Below are 16,192 nucleotides of genomic sequence, written 5' to 3' on the forward strand. Positions count from 1 at the left end.
CTCGCGGCCGAGGGCGACCCACGGTTCCCGCTGAGCCGGGTCGGCGTTGCAGCGGTCGATGATGACGCTGCGCCCCGCCCGGAGCGCCTCTGTGGCGGCCTCGATGCACAGCCTGCGGGTGCCACACTCATCCTGGCTCACGTGTCGCAGGCGCCGCCCGACCGCCTCGCCCAGCTGCCCGCACAGGGTCGTCTTGCCAGAGCCAGGCAGTCCCACAAGAGTGAGGAGCAGAGGCTGGCCAGCCACGGCATGGAGCGCCGCACCCGCTGTCTCCTCGGGCGGGGGGAGGCGTCGAGCCGCCTCAATCGCCGCCTCCACCTCTCCAATTGGCGCATCGCGAACCCACTCCGCTCCGCCGGTAAGGGACAGTCGGCGCAAATCGGCCGCCACCTCGTCATACAGCGGCCGGAGGCGGGGGAAGTAGGAGAGGAACTCGTCGCCCTCGCGGCAGCGCGCAACCTCGAGCAGGCGCCGCCGCTGCAGTCGGGGATCGGCACCCCCTCCCGAAGCAACGCCCTCCTCGCCGGGCGGAAGGCGGTGCAGCGCCACGTAGCCGGGCGACTTGACTTTGATCCGGCGGAAGGCGGAGTCCACGCAGACAAAGCCCTCCTGCTCCACCGGATTGAGTGCGCACGCCGCTGCCTTGACGCTCGTCAGGTCATGCGGGCCGGGAAGCTTGCGCGGCGCCGCCCAGCCGAGCTGCGCAGCCGCCTCCTCGACGTCCTCCTCCACGAGCGTCGTCAGATCCCGCGCGCCGATGAGGGTGAGCGACGCTCTGGAGTGCCTCACCACGATCGTGTTTCCCGGAAGGCAGAGCTCAAAGGTGTAGCAGCGGCCGGTGGGCTCAGGCAGCCGGTAGCCCGACGCCGCAAACGTCTCCCAAAAGTGCGAGGCGAAGGTCCCGACGCCCACTCCCGGCACCTCGCCCGCTGCGTCGGGCACGCGCATCGACGAGACGTGCCAGCGGTCGCAGTGGTGGTAGAGGGTGGCGATCGAGCCGTCAAGCTTCTCGTACACGCGCGCCGTGCTCCAGTCAAAGGCCTTGCGGACGGCGGCCGCCGCCGGCTCGTCCGCGTTGAAGAACTTTGTGAAGGGCAGCGCGACCACCCTCCAGCTCCCCTTCTCGAGGATGAGCCCGCGACACTCCTGGACAACCTCGTTGGCGAGGTCTGACTCGCGCTGCGAGTACGAGAGCTGGACGAGCGGCAAGTGCGGGTGGAGGCGCGAGGTGAGCTTGTAGGCGCTGCAGAGGGACGTGAGGTTGGCGCCAGAGCGCAGCTGTCGGACGATGCGGAGCGTGGCACGCTCGTCGCGACGGCGCGAGGCCTTGGCCGAGGTGCTGCAGCTCGCTAGCGGCACGAGGGTCGGTGGGTCAGCGCCTGCTGCAGCGCCCACGGCGGCGACCGCCGCCTCTGACGTTTCCTGCCCCTGGAGCCAGGAGGCCCTCTGAGCAAACGAGTGCAGAGCAGCCACGAACTCGCCGCGCGGGTTGGCGCAGCGGCGCGCTTGCCGGACGGCGGCTAGTGCCTCGTCAACGCCAAGGCCGCGATACTTGATCAGGTACGCCATCACCATCGTCGTGGAGCGGCAGATTCCCGCCTTGCAGTGGCAGAGGACAGTTCCTCCCTTGGCCAAGTGCAGGGCGATGAAGTCAGCGGCTGGGTCGAGGTGTCGACCAGCCTTTGCGTGACTGTCGTCCTTCAGCCGCACGTCTAGGTAGGTGAACGTGTCCACGAAGTGGCAGCGGCATCCACACGCGATGATCGCAGTGACACCGGCGGCTTGCAGCTTCTCGCGGTTGGAGGCAAACGACTCGCCGGATAGGAGCAGCTTTGAGCTTTCCGTGTCGAGGATGACTGCGGCGCCGACCGGGCCGTGGCGCTGGGCCACAGGAGCGCGCGGGGCGCCGTAGGCCTTGTTGTTGCGCTTGGGCATGGCTAGCGGGTCGTGGACGCGTTCGGACGCGTCGTGAGGGGCGTAAAACCCCAAAAAGTTTTTTTGTGATCGGGGGCACGGGACGCGGCACAGAAGGGGCACAAACGTCAGGCTACAAACACGGGGAGGCACGTAGTGACGCAAGGGAGTCTAGGCGACGGTGGCGTCCTCCGACGCCGCGGCGAGCCTGCCTGTGACTGAGCTCGGTCGGTCGCAATCTCATTCGCCGCCGCGAGCTGCAGCGCGACTGACATGCGCTGGGCCTGCAGCGACAGCCACGTAGACCGCGTCGACCAGCTCGCCTCGTCCTCGTGCTGCCGCTTGGAGAGCTTGATGCTTGTTGCGCATCTTGTCCTTCATCATTCTGGTAGACGCAGCCGCTTGACCGCGTTGCACACCGGAAAAAGGTTTCTCGACCAGGTACGTCTGTACGTCGGTGTCCGAGCGCGAGAGGGCGGCGTGCGCGGGTGCGCGTAGTCCGCCTTCTTGTTCCGACGCTTTCGCCCAGTCCCGTGCCTGCGGAACATCTGAAGGCTGTCTCGCCGGAGGCTCGCCCCAGCATCTCGGGTTCACTCGCCCCCCCGGGCAAGAAGGGAGGACCCCGTGAGGCGTGGGAGTGATTGGGGCCGGCTTTGCTTTTTCTCTCCGTGAGGACGATGGCTTCTAAGGAAGCCGTCGTCTGCGCCTTGTCGTGTGAATCGTGCGTGTGCGAGAGCCTTTTGCATCTGTAAGAAAAAAGAAGATGCTGACGGAAAGTGTGGTCTGAGCGCCTTGTAGGTGGCATGAAGGTTGCAGCGAGAATCGGCGAGGGACTGCGAAGGGAGATAGAAAGAGGCAGACGACAAAGGGTTAGGGTGGGCGACGGCTAGCACCACACTCCTCTCCTTAAAATCATCGTGTTTTCTTCTTTGAGCGCCTTGTACTCGAGTAAAAGTTCTGCCACCCCTCGCCGCTGAAGACAGTGCTCTCGCGATGCCCAACATGGACGTCTCGCTGGACGAGCTCATCGCTTCGAACGCCAAGCAGGCGTCGAAGAAGCCGGGCCGCGGCGGTGGCGGGCGCGGGCGCGGCGGCGGGCGCGGCGGGCGCGGCATCACAAAGCCCGGCAAGAGGGCGGTTGTGGTCAAGAAAAAGGCCGGTGGTGGTGGTGGCGGCGGCCGGAAGCGGCAGGGCGCCGAGGTAAAGATCGGAGCTATGACGGATATCAAGCTCGCGGCGGGCGCCGTCGCCAACATGATGCGCGAAGGGACGCCGCCGAAAGTACTCGCCATCAGCCCGACGTGCGTCAACGCGGCCGTCAAGACGCTCGCGCTCGCCCGCCGCTACCTCGAGGAGGAGGGACTCGAGCTGATGGCGACGGTCGACTTTCCTGAGTTTGACGAGTCGGCCAACTCGGTCTCTCTCTCTCTCTCTCAAAAGCCCTCCTAATCCTTGTCTTCCTGCAAACCCTCACGGGCTCGGTCGTCTCCTCTCCAGGCGAACGTCGCGCTGCACCTCTCTCAGAAGCGGAAGCGGACGGACCTGTCGACGGTCGCGGCGCAGCTGCAAGTCTCCTCCTCCTCCGAGCCGTCCAAGGTAGCGGGCGCCGTGGCAGGCACGGCCCGCGAGTGCGCAGACCAGCCCGTCAAGCGGCTGTGCGTCTCGTGCGCCGGGCCGGCGGCGATGCTCGTCTCGCTCCAGGCGGTCTACCTCGCCCGCCGCTACCTCGAGGAGGACGGGCTCGACCTCTCCGTCGTGCCAGAGTTCGAGAATGTCGAGCGCGGGCCGTCGATCGTCCATCTCTTCACGCTCGTGCACAAGCCGAACGCGGCGCTCTGAGAGCTGCGCCGCGAAGTCGTTGATGGTAGGAGGGGAAGAGAGGGCTGAGAGGCTGCTGTGTTCGGCCAACCCACACTCCCTAACTTATTTGTACGTACGTGTGAGTGTGTGCATGGATGTCCGTGTGAGTATGTACAACTCTTTCGGTGAACAGCTGCCAGCTGTGTGTGGCACTTGGTGGAGTGCAGTTATCAACTCCGCACACCCCGCTGCGACGATTCTTTTTTCTCCTTTTTCGCGGTGTGTACGCCCCCCAGCGGTGCCGGCCGTTTCGCAATTTGCAGCGGCACAAATCTTGAACAGAGTGGGCCCCCTGGCGATTCTCGGTTGGCTTGTCGATTCTGTCTCGTCAGCGGGCGCCGAAGTGCAAGTGGCGGTTGCAAGGTTGCAACAACGGGAAACGCCTAAAACACATCATGGAGGAGATCGACGATGAGGACGCCCCGTCCGCGCTCCAAGAGATGGAGGCGACGATCGAAGCGATTCAGGACCTGCGCATGCAGTTTGCCCGGCAGTCTCGGCTCCTCGGAGAGCGAAGCCACGCGGCGACTGCAGAGGCTGAGAGCCTGCAGTCGCAAATGACCTCTGCGGTGCATGCGATTTTGGGAGAGCTGTCGGCAGGAGACCCGGGCGACTGCGGCGGTGGGTTGCAGCGAGAGGCGAGCAACGAGCCACACGTCACGCGGGCGGGCGCGGCGACGACCACTCGACCCAAGCGGCGGCCTCGGCCGGCTGCAGATGGCAGCACCAATCTCGACGCGGTGTCGCTCGCGGTCTCCAGCGTTCGCGGCCTGGCTAGCAGGCCGCTCCTTCCCCCGTGCGCAGGAAGATGATATGCACAGTCGGTTGAAATAACCGCAAATGAATTGAGACCACAGTCATTAGACAATTATTCGGCGGAGTGCTACAGAGTCAGAGAGGCGAGTCTGATGCAGGAGACAGGGAGAGAGTGTGTCACACAGTGGGTGCAATCATCCAGCTCTCTAGTACTCAACAAGCTGTGTGGCGTCTGGGCCGGCGTGGCCCATCGACAGCCCTGCGTTCCACGCAAAGCCTGCGCTGAAGCTCAGCAGCATGACTAGCGCCAACAGCGCCACCACCGCAGCCACCGCAGCCACCGCAGCCATCGCAGCCACCGCGACGCCCAGCGCGATGTGCGACGACTTGGCGTCGGCGATCGCGCCGGCTGCAGCCTGCGCGTGCCCCCACACCACACCCGGCAGCGCCTCGCCGATAAAGGCGGGCAGATTGGCGAAGACGCGGTCGACGGCTCGGTCGACGATTGCCGTTTCGAAGTGGAGCCCGTCGAGGACCTGCGGCACCACGCGGTCGACGATCCGGTCGACGTTGACACGGTCGACGATGCCGTCGACGTTGATCTGCTCGACAATCCGATCGACGTTCACCTGCTCGACCACCCGCTCCGCGAGGTACGCCGGGTTGACCGCCATGACGGCCCGGTCGACGATGTGGTCAGCGCCTTGGGCCGCGAGGCGGGTGGGGAGCCACGGCTGCTGCGGCGGCTCGCTGTCGGCGCGGCTGCGACGCGTGCTGCCCTGCGCGACCGCCCTGGTCCGCCTCCGCGGCATGATGGCGCCTTTGCATGATGGCGGCGCCGCCACGGAAGCGCCAGCAGAGGCTTCCCGCCGCGAGGCTTCCTCCTTCGAGGGTGGCAGGCATTTGAGGAAGTAGCTCTGCCAGCCGATCTGGGCGCGCGGGACGACGCTCGCCCTGGTCGAAGTTCCACCGCTGCGCCTGGTCAGGGCGACGCGCCACTTCTGCGCCTCCTCGGCAGAGCCGGCCATAAGGACGAGGCTTCGCTGACCCTTGCTCAGCCGGATGCAGTTGTCCTCGATGGCGGTGATTGCCGTGTCCTTCGTGACGGTGAAGGAGCCGCTCGCCGCGACCGCCTTCTCCTCCTCTCCGCCTTGCGGCTTGTACCACTCGAGCTTGTCACCACGCAGCGAGAAGTAGCGCCGCCGCCAAGGAGAGAAGGCGTTGTCGGAGTGCTTGCGCAGCCACCCCTCGGTGGTCGTGCGTGCCATTCTGTGCAGCCGGCCAATGAAGAGGAATGCGTAGGCCGCGGGGGTCGCGCTGCGGCTGTCGGCTGCTGAGGCCATGGCTGTAGAAGAGCGGTGTGGCGAGAGGACGAGGAGTCGGCCAGGAGAAGCGGGAAGGAAGCTTGAGGGACACGCAAAAGAATTTTACAACTCAAAAAGAATCGAAAGCGGAACGGGAGGCGCCTGAATCAAAAGACACGGCGACATCCTTGAGACGCGCGAGGGCAGCCTCCTTAAAAGGCAATGGGGTCTAGATTTGGAGCGCTCGCCGAAGAGGAGTACGACAAAATCGCGCCCGTGGTTGCCTGCACGCTGCCAGCACTGACAGACTCCCTGCCCGAAAGGAAGAGAGAGGAGCTCGCCGGAGAGGTGACGAGTGAACTACAGGTAGTGGGGAAGGCAGCTTCGATTGCCATACAGACATGGGCGCGAAACAACGACAAGACCAAGGCACGGGCAGAGGAGCGAGAGAAGAACATAGCTCATAGGATGGATAGGGCGCCTGTTCACGGCATGGAGGGTGAGCCACGATGAACGTAATGAACGTAGAGCCGAACGAGAGGAAGCCGGGGAAGACGACTCCGAGGAGGACGAAACACCAGTGGTAATCCCGCCGTCAGCTGTCACGATATACCCGAAGGGAACCCCAGTGCCAGCACCGACCGTTGAGGTACAAGTGCTCGAAACGAGAGTGGACCTGAGCAACGACATGACTTGGCGGCAAATGATCGGAGTGGGAGTCAGAAATGTGGTCCTTGCGCGAGGAGAGCTCGATAAACTCGAGGGGCCAAAATCTGCCGCGAGGAGGGCGGAGTTACGCAGAGAGGCGAGAGAAGCAGCGAGAGCAAGGGATCGGCAGACGGCAGCGGCGTTTCAAAACGAGGACGAACTGCGTGCGTTGTAGAGCGATGTAGAGGCGCTCTACAACGTGAAATCTCTACAACAAACTCTACATCAAAAGCGGCGAACGAGGCACGGTCGCTCTCCGACATGAGGCGCGTTGCACTTGCTAAGTGCTGCCCTGGCCTTCTCTCTGCCCGCCCAATGGGTGGCAGGTGCCTCTGCTGCGACTGGCCGGCCTCGGCGCGTCAGCTCGGCTCGGCGTAGCGATAGTGGCCAGCGCAACTCGCCTGGACTCAACGATAGTGGCCAGCGCAACTCGCCTGGACTCAACGCTCAGCCAGGAGCTCCCGCACGCGCTGGCGCGAGTCATGGCGCATGCAACGCGCAGCAATGCTCGCCTCGCCTCGCGCAAATGCGACCGTCCTCGCAGCCGACAGTCCACCGCCTGCTTAAGAAGCACACCCTGAGTCTGAGAGCTGGTCTGGGGCAAAATCTGAGGCGAAACCGAGAAAACCGGCAACTTACCGGGTATTTTCCAGGTATACCCGGGTTTTCCAGGTATACCCGCAAAATACCCCGGTATTTTGCCGATTTTGCTGTTTTTCAGTGTATGTAGCTCTTACGTACATTCCCGTAGGAGGACTCTGCTGACATTTTTGGGCCCAAACCAGCTTATTTCCACGGAGTTTCCTCGGGAAACTAGAGAGGAAACGAGAGGGTGCTGTAGAGAAACACGGAAAAGGAACGAGACGGGTGAGCGAGGAAACATGCATGCAGCCTAATCATGGAGGCAACCGATGCGAGTCGACTGGTGTGTGTCGTCGTGGTTTCGTATCAAGAATACTCACTCACTCACATCAGCTACTACGGTGCAAGGGAGAGAGATTTTTAGCAATTGTTTGTTTGCATGTGTGCCAGCCAAGTGTATCGTGTGACGTGTGTTGCCCCGCCGCCGCAGAGTGCACATAACTCTCTCTCCCGCGGAGGCGCAGCTGAGCGGTGCCTCGGCTGGACACAGGGGAAAGGCAGCGAGCGAGCGGGGGCGCATCTGGGGCGGGTCGCGCCAGTCCCGTGCCCAGTGCCCTAATCTTTTCCTCGCACGGTGTACCTGTGTTAGGTGCCACCGGGCGCGCCAGTGCGGCGCCCGAATTCTTCTTAATAAATAGAGCAGTCATCTCCAGGGAGAGATGGGCGACGCACACAAAGCTCAAAGGAAATTTACTCCACCTCTGTTGCGGACGTCGACGGGGACGGGTTGATGGACATCGTGATCAGCAACGACGGCGCAGAGAATCAGCTCCTGTTTGGTTGCGTGCGAAATTTTTTTTTCTCAAACCGCGCCAGACCGGCGGCGCCGAAGTGGAACGGCGCCTCGCACGGCGGACACCAGCAATATTAATAATTGACTTGAGCCGCCATGGTAGGACGCCGCCCTGAATGATGACGGCAAAGCAGCCCGAATCATAGGCCATTGCTCCCTCAGTGTAAACGACTGTGAATACCGAACTCCCCCATTCACACCTAGTCACCGTGGCCCAACTGGGGTCAAGCCTGCACCCAACGGCCTCGCGACGACAGATATACATGGCCACACGCCTCCTCAACGTCGCCCTCGCTGCCTCCGCTACTGCGGCCGCCATGGGTGCCGCCTACGCGACGCGCGGCCCGCTCGCCGCCGCCTCTGTCGCCGGCTGGTTTGCGCTACACGTAACAATCGCCAAGATGTACGAGAGCGCCTGCGGCTCTCGCACGATCGCGGACTACCCTGGCTGGTCGTGGCTCGCCTCGCTCTGGCACGGCCTGCTGGCGATGCCAATCCTCGTGTCTGCGACCGTGCTCCTCCTCCCAACCACCACGGCTGGCGTGGACGGCTTCCTGCGCGAGGGGTGGGAGCGGATGCCGTGGCCGCTCGAGCACGTCCACTACGCAATCTTCGGGTACATGCTCAAGGACTTTGTCCTCTACCCCGCCGGCATCGAGCTCGGCTACCTCGTCCACCACCTCATCACCATCGCCGGCTGCACTCTCTGCCTCCACCTCCCCGCCGGCGCAGCGCTCACCACTCTCAACGGCGCGCAGGTTTGCCGCTCGGCCCTGCGCCGGCGCTGCCCACACACCGCCGGGGTGACACGCTCGCCGCTGGCGCCCGTTTCCGCTCCTGGCTCAACGCTGCCGCCCTCCCGGCCGCCAGGCGGAGGTGAGCTCGAGCCTCTTCAGCGTGCGCCATGTCTGGCCCTCGCCGCCCACCCGGCTACTCTACTACCTCTCGATGAGCGCCTCGAACGCCCTGGGTGCACTCCTCGCCCTCCGCCTCGCCGACATCGATACGCTCCCGCGCAGCCTCACCACCGCCTACGCCGTCGCCGCCGCCTCGCTCATCCTCTTGCGCCAGGCGCGCCGCCACGGGCCGAGATCGGGCCGAGATCGGGCCGAGATCGGGCCGAGACGCCCAGTCGAGATTGCACGAGATGTGGCCGAGAGGTGGCCGAGATGCCGGGATGTGACCCGGCGCGAGGGCGACAGTCCATCCCCTCCTCCGGCGCGCAGGGCGCTCTGCTGCTCGACCTTGCAGATTGGGTCGGCGGCAAGGCAGGCGGCAAGGGACGGGGCAAGGGAGGCGCCGAGGGAGGCGAGGGGCAGCCGCTGCTTGGCGTCGATCGAAGCCCCCTCTCCCCGCCGGTCAAGGGCCGCAGCCCGGCCGGCGGCAGCCCCGCCGCCTCCCGGCCGGAGCGGGCGCGGGCGAGCCCGGCAAAGAGCCGGGCGGGGGCGGGGGCGGGGGTGGGGGCGGGGGCGGGGGGGCGCTCCGCCTCCTCGCCGCGGGCGAGGGCCTCGCCCGCTCGGCCAGGCTCGACGCCGCAGCCCTTCCCGCCCGGCCTCGGGTACACTCCCAAGAGCAAGGCGCTGCACGCGTCGAGGCGGGCCGCCGCTGGACAGCGGGGCGAGACGGGCCTCGACGGCGCCGCCTGGCGCGTCGCGTCGCCGCGCAGGAGGTCGGCTGTGCCCGCGCGCTTCGACGAGTGAAGAGGGCCTCGGGCGGCGCGGATGCGCGCAGCGCGACGCCGGCGCTGTCGACGAAGCACTAGCTCTAGCAGCCCCGGCGCGGAAGACTAGGAGCCCCCTGCCAGGTGCGGCTGGAACCCTGGATCGCATGGTGTCCTTAATTTGTCAGTTTTGGCCGAGGTCGACTCGCCACAGTCTCATCACCTTAGTAAGTATTAACACCTTCTCAATCTCGAATCTGGGTACTGGGAGACGACCGCCCTCCGGCTCCGCCGACCGGGGCCACGACGAGCGCGCAGGCGCCGCGCGTGTGAAAGTAGAAAGACGGGTTTTTAATTCACACGCGGCCGATATTTTCTTGAGACGTGTCTATTGAAGCGTATACGTCTATCATGCGATAATGCGTCGAACTCGATACCATACGTAGTACACGTGTTGTGTGGCTCTTGTGCAGCACACATAAGACATGGACAGAGCTCAGAGGACTCAAGCTGGCCCCGCTCTCTCTCTCTCGCTCTCTCATCGCATACCGCCTCAAGCCAACATCACACGCGAGACGCGCTACCGAACGACCACAACAGCGGGCCGTTTCGGCGCAACGTAGGCTTTTGGTCAGCATTTAGCTGCTCTTGGATTTCCCGGAAGACGGCGTCAAGAAGAAGCTCCCCCAGAAGCACTACGGAATAAAGCCTGCGTGGTTCGCGTCCACGGCCAAGGCAAAGACCGACACGAGGCCATACACCAACGCGGTGCTGCGCCTGGACTCAACCGGTTGCGTGAGCATGTACGCCGCGCCGATCGCCGTGGCCAGCAACGTATTCCCCTCGATCCGATTCGAGGTGGTGGCCCATGCGACCAAATTCGCCCCGTCCTTACCAGCACCTGCCAGTGCGCTCAACCATTTCACACAGTCCTCGTAGCTGATGCGCCGCCGAAGACGTCGTCGTTGCGCAATCCGCACGGGCTGAGGTGGGAACCGTACTTGAGCACGATGAAAGATCCTAGGGCAAGCGAGTAGAAGCCGAAGCCCACGTTGGACAAGATCGCGGACACTCGCATCGTTGTTTGATGATGGATTCCTCTCGATGTGAAGATCCCCCCATTCAGATCCCCCCATTCGGTGGCGCGAACAGCTTCAGCTTTTCTCGCCCGCTCTGCTGAGGGCGAGGCGCCGAGCTTCGGTTCCAACGCTGCAGCACTCTCCCTCTATTCACAGCAGAGAGGCGACGCGTCCTCACGCGCGTCCTCGTCCCCACCTGCTCTGCTTCAACGTGCTGCCATGGAGCCAGCGCGCCTCGCGCCATGATTCAATCGCCATGGCCGGAGCGCTGTGGACCGCAACGGTCCGTGGCCGCTGTGCGGCGGCACGCGCAGGCGCTGCACAGATCAGAGCATTGGCGCCGAGCATTCAGTTTCCGCATTCAGTTGTCGTTGTTCTGTCGGCTCGAACAGCCCGTACAGCCATTCAGCGGCTGGTGGATAGCGCACAGTCTCCACGGCGGATCCGTGAATCTCGTGCACACCGGCTGGAGGCGCAAAGCGCCGCCGCCGTATGGACCAGCCCGATGGACCGTGTTTGTGGTCGGGATGGACAGTCTTGGTGTGGCCGTCCAGCGTATCACTGCAGAATGAAGCAGCGACACGCAATACACAGACGAAGCTGGAACTGCCGGGTCCAGCGGCCGATCTGCGTCGGGCGATCGCTGGGAATTGACCGAGCTTGCTGCTTCCGGAATGGCATCACGGATTTGCCTTCGTGGGTATGAGCATAGCAGCAAGCGGTCGCGCGATGGGACGCGCGACGCACAGCAAATACAGCAGCGAGAGCGTCTAGTGTTGACGCAGGTAACGGGCGAGGTCCTGGGTGCAGAACCCGCCCTGACTCTGCCGATCCACCGGATTGCGACTCGACTGCTGATACCAGTCAACTGCTGAACGTGTGCTGGCGGGCAGCTTGAACTGCTGTCGCCCCGCCAGAGTATATCTCGACTAGCTCTACATCGAGAAGAAAGTCGTCTCGGGCGCCGCGTCGTCGGCGGCGGGGCGGGCGGGCAGCTGGATCTGCTGTCGCCTCGCCGGAGTGTATCTCGACTAGCTCTCCATCGAGAAGAGCGTCGACTCGTGCGCCGCCTCGTCGGCGGCGTGGCAGGCGGGCAGCTGGATCTGCTGTCGCCTAGCCAGAGTATATCTCGACTCGCTCTTCATCGAGAAGAGCGTCGTCTCGTGCGCCGCCTCGTCGGCGGCGTGGCGGGCGGGCGGCTAGATGTGCCGTCGCCTCGCCAGAGTATATCTCGACTCGCTCTACATCGGCTAGAGTGTCGTCTCGTGCGCCGCCTCGTCGGCGGCGTGGCGAGCGAGCAGCTGGATCTGCTGTCGCCTCGCCAGAGTATATCTCGACTCGCTCTCCATCGAGAAGAGCGTCGACTCGTGCGCCGTCTCGTCGGCGGCGTGGCGGGCGGGCGGCTGGATCTGCTGTCGCCTCGCCAGAGTGTATCTCGACTCGCTCTACATCGGCTAGAGCGTCGTCTCGTGCGCCGTCTCGTCGGCGGCGTGGCGGGCGAGCGGCTGGATCTGCTGTCGCCTCGCCGGAGCATATCTCGACTAGCTCTTCATCGAGAAGAGCGTCGTCTCGGGCGCCGTCTCGTCGGCGGCGTGGCTGGCGAGCAGCTGGATCTGCTATCGCCTCGCCAGAGCATATCTCGACTCGCTCTACATCGGCTAGAGCGTCGTCTCGTGCGCCGCCTCGTCGGAGGCGTGGCGGGCGGGCAGCTGGATGTGCTGTCGCCTCGCCAGAGCATATCTCGACTCGCTCTGCATCGGCTAGAGCGTCGTCTCGTGCGCCGCCTCGTCGGCGGCGTGGCGGGCGGGCAGCTGGATGTGCTGTCGCCTCGCCAGAGCATATCTCGACTAGCTCTCCATCGAGAAGAGCGTCGTCTCGTGCGTCGTCGTGCGCCGTCTCGTCGGCGGCGTGGCGGGCGGGCGGCTGGATCTGCTGTCGCCTCGCCGGAGTATATCTCGACTAGCTCTCCATCGAGAAGAGCGTCGACTCTTGCGGCGCGCTGGCATCGCCGCCGCCGCCTACTCTCCTTAACCTCGGGGCGAGATCGAGATCTCGGTGATCTCGGGCGGTCTCGAGCGAGATGTTGGACATGGGCTCGACGTGGTCCGCGTGAACTGATGTCGATCATCACGCCGTCGAGACTTTAGCAAGGCGTGTGGCGCGCCGGCAGAGCCGCCGCCGCCTAAGGTACTGTCAGGGTCCCTACGGGGAGCGACGGTTCGAAGGGTACTGTCTCGAGGTACTGTCAGGGTCCCTTCGGGGAGCGACGGTGCCTCGAGACGGTGCCGTACTGTCAGGGTCCCTACGGGGAGCGACGGTTCGAAGGGTACTGTCTCGAGGTACTGTCAGGGTCCCTTCGGGGAGCGACGGTGCCTCGAGACGGTGCCGTACTGTCAGGGTCCCTACGGGGAGCGACGGTTCGAAGGGTACTGTCTCGAGGTACTGTCAGGGTCCCTTCGGGGAGCGACGGTGCCTCGAGACGGTGCCGTACTGTCAGGGTCCCTACGGGGAGCGACGGTTCGAAGGGTACTGTCTCGAGGTACTGTCAGGGTCCCTTCGGGGAGCGACGGTGCCTCGAGACGGTGCCGTACTGTCAGGGTCCCTACGGGGAGCGACGGTTCGAAGGGTACTGTCTCGAGGTACTGTCAGGGTCTCTTCGGGGAGCGACGGTGCCTCGAGACGGTGCCGTACTGTCAGGGTCCCTACGGGGAGCGACGGTTCGAAGGGTACTGTCTCGAGGTACTGTCAGGGTCTCTTCGGGGAGCGACGGTGCCTCGAGACGGTGCCGTACTGTCAGGGTCCCTACGGGGAGCGACGGTTCGAAGGGTACTGTCTCGAGGTACTGTCAGGGTCCCTTCGGGGAGCGACGGTGCCGTACTGTCAGGGTCCCTGTGCCCCGTCTCGTCGGCGGCGTGGCGGGCGGGCGGCTGGATCTGCTGTCGCCTCGCCAGAGCATATCTCGACTAGCTCTCCATCGAGAAGAGCGTCGTCTCGTGCGCCGCCTCGTCGGCGGCGTGGCGGGCGGGCGGCTAGATCTGCCGTCGCCTCGCCAGAGCATATCTCGACTCGCTCTACATCGGCTAGAGCGTCGTCTCGGGCGCCGTCTGGTCGGCGGCGTTGCGGGCGGGCGGCTGGATGCGCCGTCGCCTCGCCAGAGTATATCTCGACTAGCTCTCCATCGAGAAGAGCGTCGTCTCGTGCGCCGTCTCGTCGGCGGCGTGGCGGGCGAGCAGCTGGATCTGCTATCGCCTCGCCAGAGCATATCTCGACTCGCTCTACATCGGCTAGAGCGTCGTCTCGTGCGCCGCCTCGTCGGCGGCGTGGCGGGCGGGCAGCTGGATGTGCTGTCGCCTCGCCGGAGTGTATCTCGACTAGCTCTTCATCGGCTAGAGCGTCGTCTCGGGCGCCGCCTCGTCGGCGGCGTGGCGGGCGGGCGGCTGGATCCGCTGTCGCCTCGCCGGAGTATATCTCGACTAGCTCTACATCGGCTAGAGCGTCGTCTCGTGCGCCGCCTCGTCGGCGGCGTGGCTGGCGAGCAGCTGGATCTGCTGTCGCCTCGCCGGAGTGTATCTCGACTAGCTCTTCATCGAGAAGAGCGTCGTCTCGGGCGCCGTCTCGTCGGCGGCGTGGCGGGCGGGCGGCTGGATGTGCTGTCGCCTCGCCAGAGTATATCTCGACTAGCTCTACATCGAGAAGAGCGTCGTCTTGTGCGCCGTCTCGTCGGCGGCGTGGCGGGCGGGCGGCTGGATCTGCTGTCGCCTCGCCAGAGTATATCTCGACTAGCTCTTCATCGAGAAGAGCGTCGTCTCGGGCGCCGTCTCGTCGGCGGCGTGGCGGGCGGGCAGCTGGATCTGCTGTCGCCTCGCCAGAGTATATCTCGACTAGCTCTCCATCGAGAAGAGCGTCGACTCGTCCGCCGTCTCGACGGACGGAACTCGGAGGGCGTTGTCCACCCTAAGATGGACGGAACTCGGAGGGCGTTGTCCACCCTAAGATGGACGGAACTCGGATGCGTTGCCTCGCGACTGAGTCGGCGCGCGTCGTATTCCAGCCAGAAGGGTGCTGTCGCTCCGGGTCGGGCGGCACTGCTCGCCGCGTCCGGGTGCTGCGCGCCTGCGCCTCCCGATGAGGTCGGACGGCGTGGTATTATGGCCGCCGCGCCTTGGTTGCACCGGAGCACTCATGTGCACAAGCCTCGCGAGAGCGGCTCGCGCAGGCGCAGCGACGGCCGGGGAGGCCTCGCACCAGATGCACTGTCGGCGTCGTTCTACGCGGGCCGCTCGTGGACTGATTGACTACGGTTCTCGCGTGGGGGCGCTGTGCTGTGCCGTACCGGGCTCGACCACGTCGTCAAGCCGTCGAAGTCCGAGACGTGGGGAGGCACAACGCCCAACCACGCCAGGGCCCCGTCGAGATCGTCGTCGCCGCGACATCGAGACCTCCGGTGATCTCGGGTGATCTCGGGTGATCTCCGGTGATCTTCGGCGGTCGGGCGGCGTCGATCTCCGAGAGGGAGTCGAGTCTAGCGTTCCTCAAGATGACGCACTACTCAACTCAACCCTACGCCCGCATCGATGTGGGAGGCAAGGCCACCCGTCGATGCGACCTGCTACCAAGCGGTGGGGCAGGAGATTGGAGGGGCCCCTTGCAGAGGTGGCGCGAACAGCTTCAGCTTTTCTCGCCCGCTCTGCTGAGGGCGAGGCGCCGAGCTTCGGTTCCAACGCTGCAGCACTCTCCCTCTATTCACAGCAGAGAGGCGACGCGTCCTCACGCGCGTCCTCGTCCCCACCTGCTCTGCTTCAACGTGCTGCCATGGAGCCAGCGCGCCTCGCGCCATGATTCAATCGCCCCCACCCGCCCTCTTCCTGGCGATATTCATGGCTCAGAGCTGATTGAGCTCTCTTTATTCATGGGTCTCAGTGGAGAGACGACTTGAGGAGACGACTAGTCTCACTCCCCCGCTTTCGTCACGCAGCGTGTTCTGTTCATGTGTGTCGTGATGTGTCTGTCGGCCCTGGCATGTTGTCTGTCCCAGGGCGTGGGGAGGCACAACGCCCAACCACGCCAGGGCCCCGTCGAGATCGTCGTCGCCGCGACATCGAGACCTCCGGTGATCTCGGGTGATCTCGGGTGATCTCCGGTGATCTCCGGCGGTCGGGCGGCGTCGATCTCCGAGAGGGAGTCGAGTCTAGCGTTCCTCAAGATGACGCACTACTCAACTCAACCCTACGCCCGCATCGATGTGGGAGGCAAGGCCACCCGTCGATGCGACCTGCTACCAAGCGGTGGGGCAGGAGATTGGAGGGGCCCCTTGCAGAGCAGGGCAGGGCCCTGGCTAGTGCCATTTCACTGTGGCACAGCTCGCGTTACAAAACCTTGATTTGACCATTTGCGCCATTTTGTCCCTCTCGGTGCCTTCCAGAGGCAGCTGCGACCCCGCCAAGTGGACGGGGGCACTCGGCAGGTGGCGCGGAGT

General features: G+C 64.6%; 4 protein-coding genes across 4 annotated transcripts; 2 read left to right on the plus strand and 2 right to left on the minus strand.

Annotated features, from left to right (window-relative positions):
• Positions 1-1,461: 1,461 nt before the first annotated feature.
• On the minus strand, positions 1,462-1,830 carry EMIHUDRAFT_57496 (hypothetical protein; the record flags this gene model as incomplete). The annotated part of the gene is made up of 1 exon (XM_005789179.1): positions 1,462-1,830. A coding segment is annotated over one exon (369 nt), but the record flags the coding sequence as incomplete, so codon positions are not given.
• Positions 1,831-2,866: 1,036 nt separating this feature from the next.
• Positions 2,867-3,901, plus strand: EMIHUDRAFT_420867 (hypothetical protein). Its single transcript, XM_005789180.1, has 2 exons — positions 2,867-3,330; positions 3,412-3,901. Exons 1-2 carry the CDS (start codon positions 2,908-2,910, stop codon positions 3,751-3,753), a joined length of 765 nt encoding a protein of 254 aa, XP_005789237.1. The 5' UTR covers positions 2,867-2,907; the 3' UTR covers positions 3,754-3,901.
• A 678-nt stretch (positions 3,902-4,579) lies between these two features.
• Positions 4,580-5,908, minus strand: EMIHUDRAFT_433701 (hypothetical protein). The gene has a single exon (XM_005789181.1). The coding sequence runs from the start codon at positions 5,871-5,873 to the stop codon at positions 4,737-4,739; it is 1,137 nt and encodes a 378-aa protein (XP_005789238.1). The 5' UTR covers positions 5,874-5,908; the 3' UTR covers positions 4,580-4,736.
• Positions 5,909-8,378: 2,470 nt separating this feature from the next.
• Positions 8,379-10,576, plus strand: EMIHUDRAFT_201047 (hypothetical protein; the record flags this gene model as incomplete). Its single annotated transcript, XM_005789182.1, has 5 exons — positions 8,379-8,735; positions 8,848-9,015; positions 9,204-9,308; positions 9,516-9,653; positions 10,280-10,576. The coding sequence occupies 5 exons, from the start codon at positions 8,379-8,381 to the stop codon at positions 10,574-10,576; spliced, it is 1,065 nt and encodes a 354-aa protein (XP_005789239.1).
• Between the last annotated feature and the right edge of the window lie 5,616 nt (positions 10,577-16,192).

This window comes from Emiliania huxleyi (assembly GCF_000372725.1).
Source record: "Emiliania huxleyi CCMP1516 chromosome Unknown EMIHUscaffold_13, whole genome shotgun sequence".
In the NCBI taxonomy this organism is placed as follows: domain Eukaryota; phylum Haptophyta; order Isochrysidales; family Noelaerhabdaceae; genus Emiliania; species Emiliania huxleyi.

Excerpts from the sequence above, each read along its gene's own strand:
- EMIHUDRAFT_433701 (XM_005789181.1), bottom strand. The coding sequence starts at position 5,873 with ATGGCCTCAGCAGCCGACAGCCGCAGCGCGACCCCCGCGGCCTACGCA.
- EMIHUDRAFT_420867 (XM_005789180.1), top strand. The coding sequence starts at position 2,908 with ATGCCCAACATGGACGTCTCGCTGGACGAGCTCATCGCTTCGAACGCC. Across the intron at positions 3,331-3,411 it reads TTGACGAGTCGGCCAACTCG|GCGAACGTCGCGCTGCACCT; the intron begins GTCTCTCTCTCT and ends TCTCCTCTCCAG.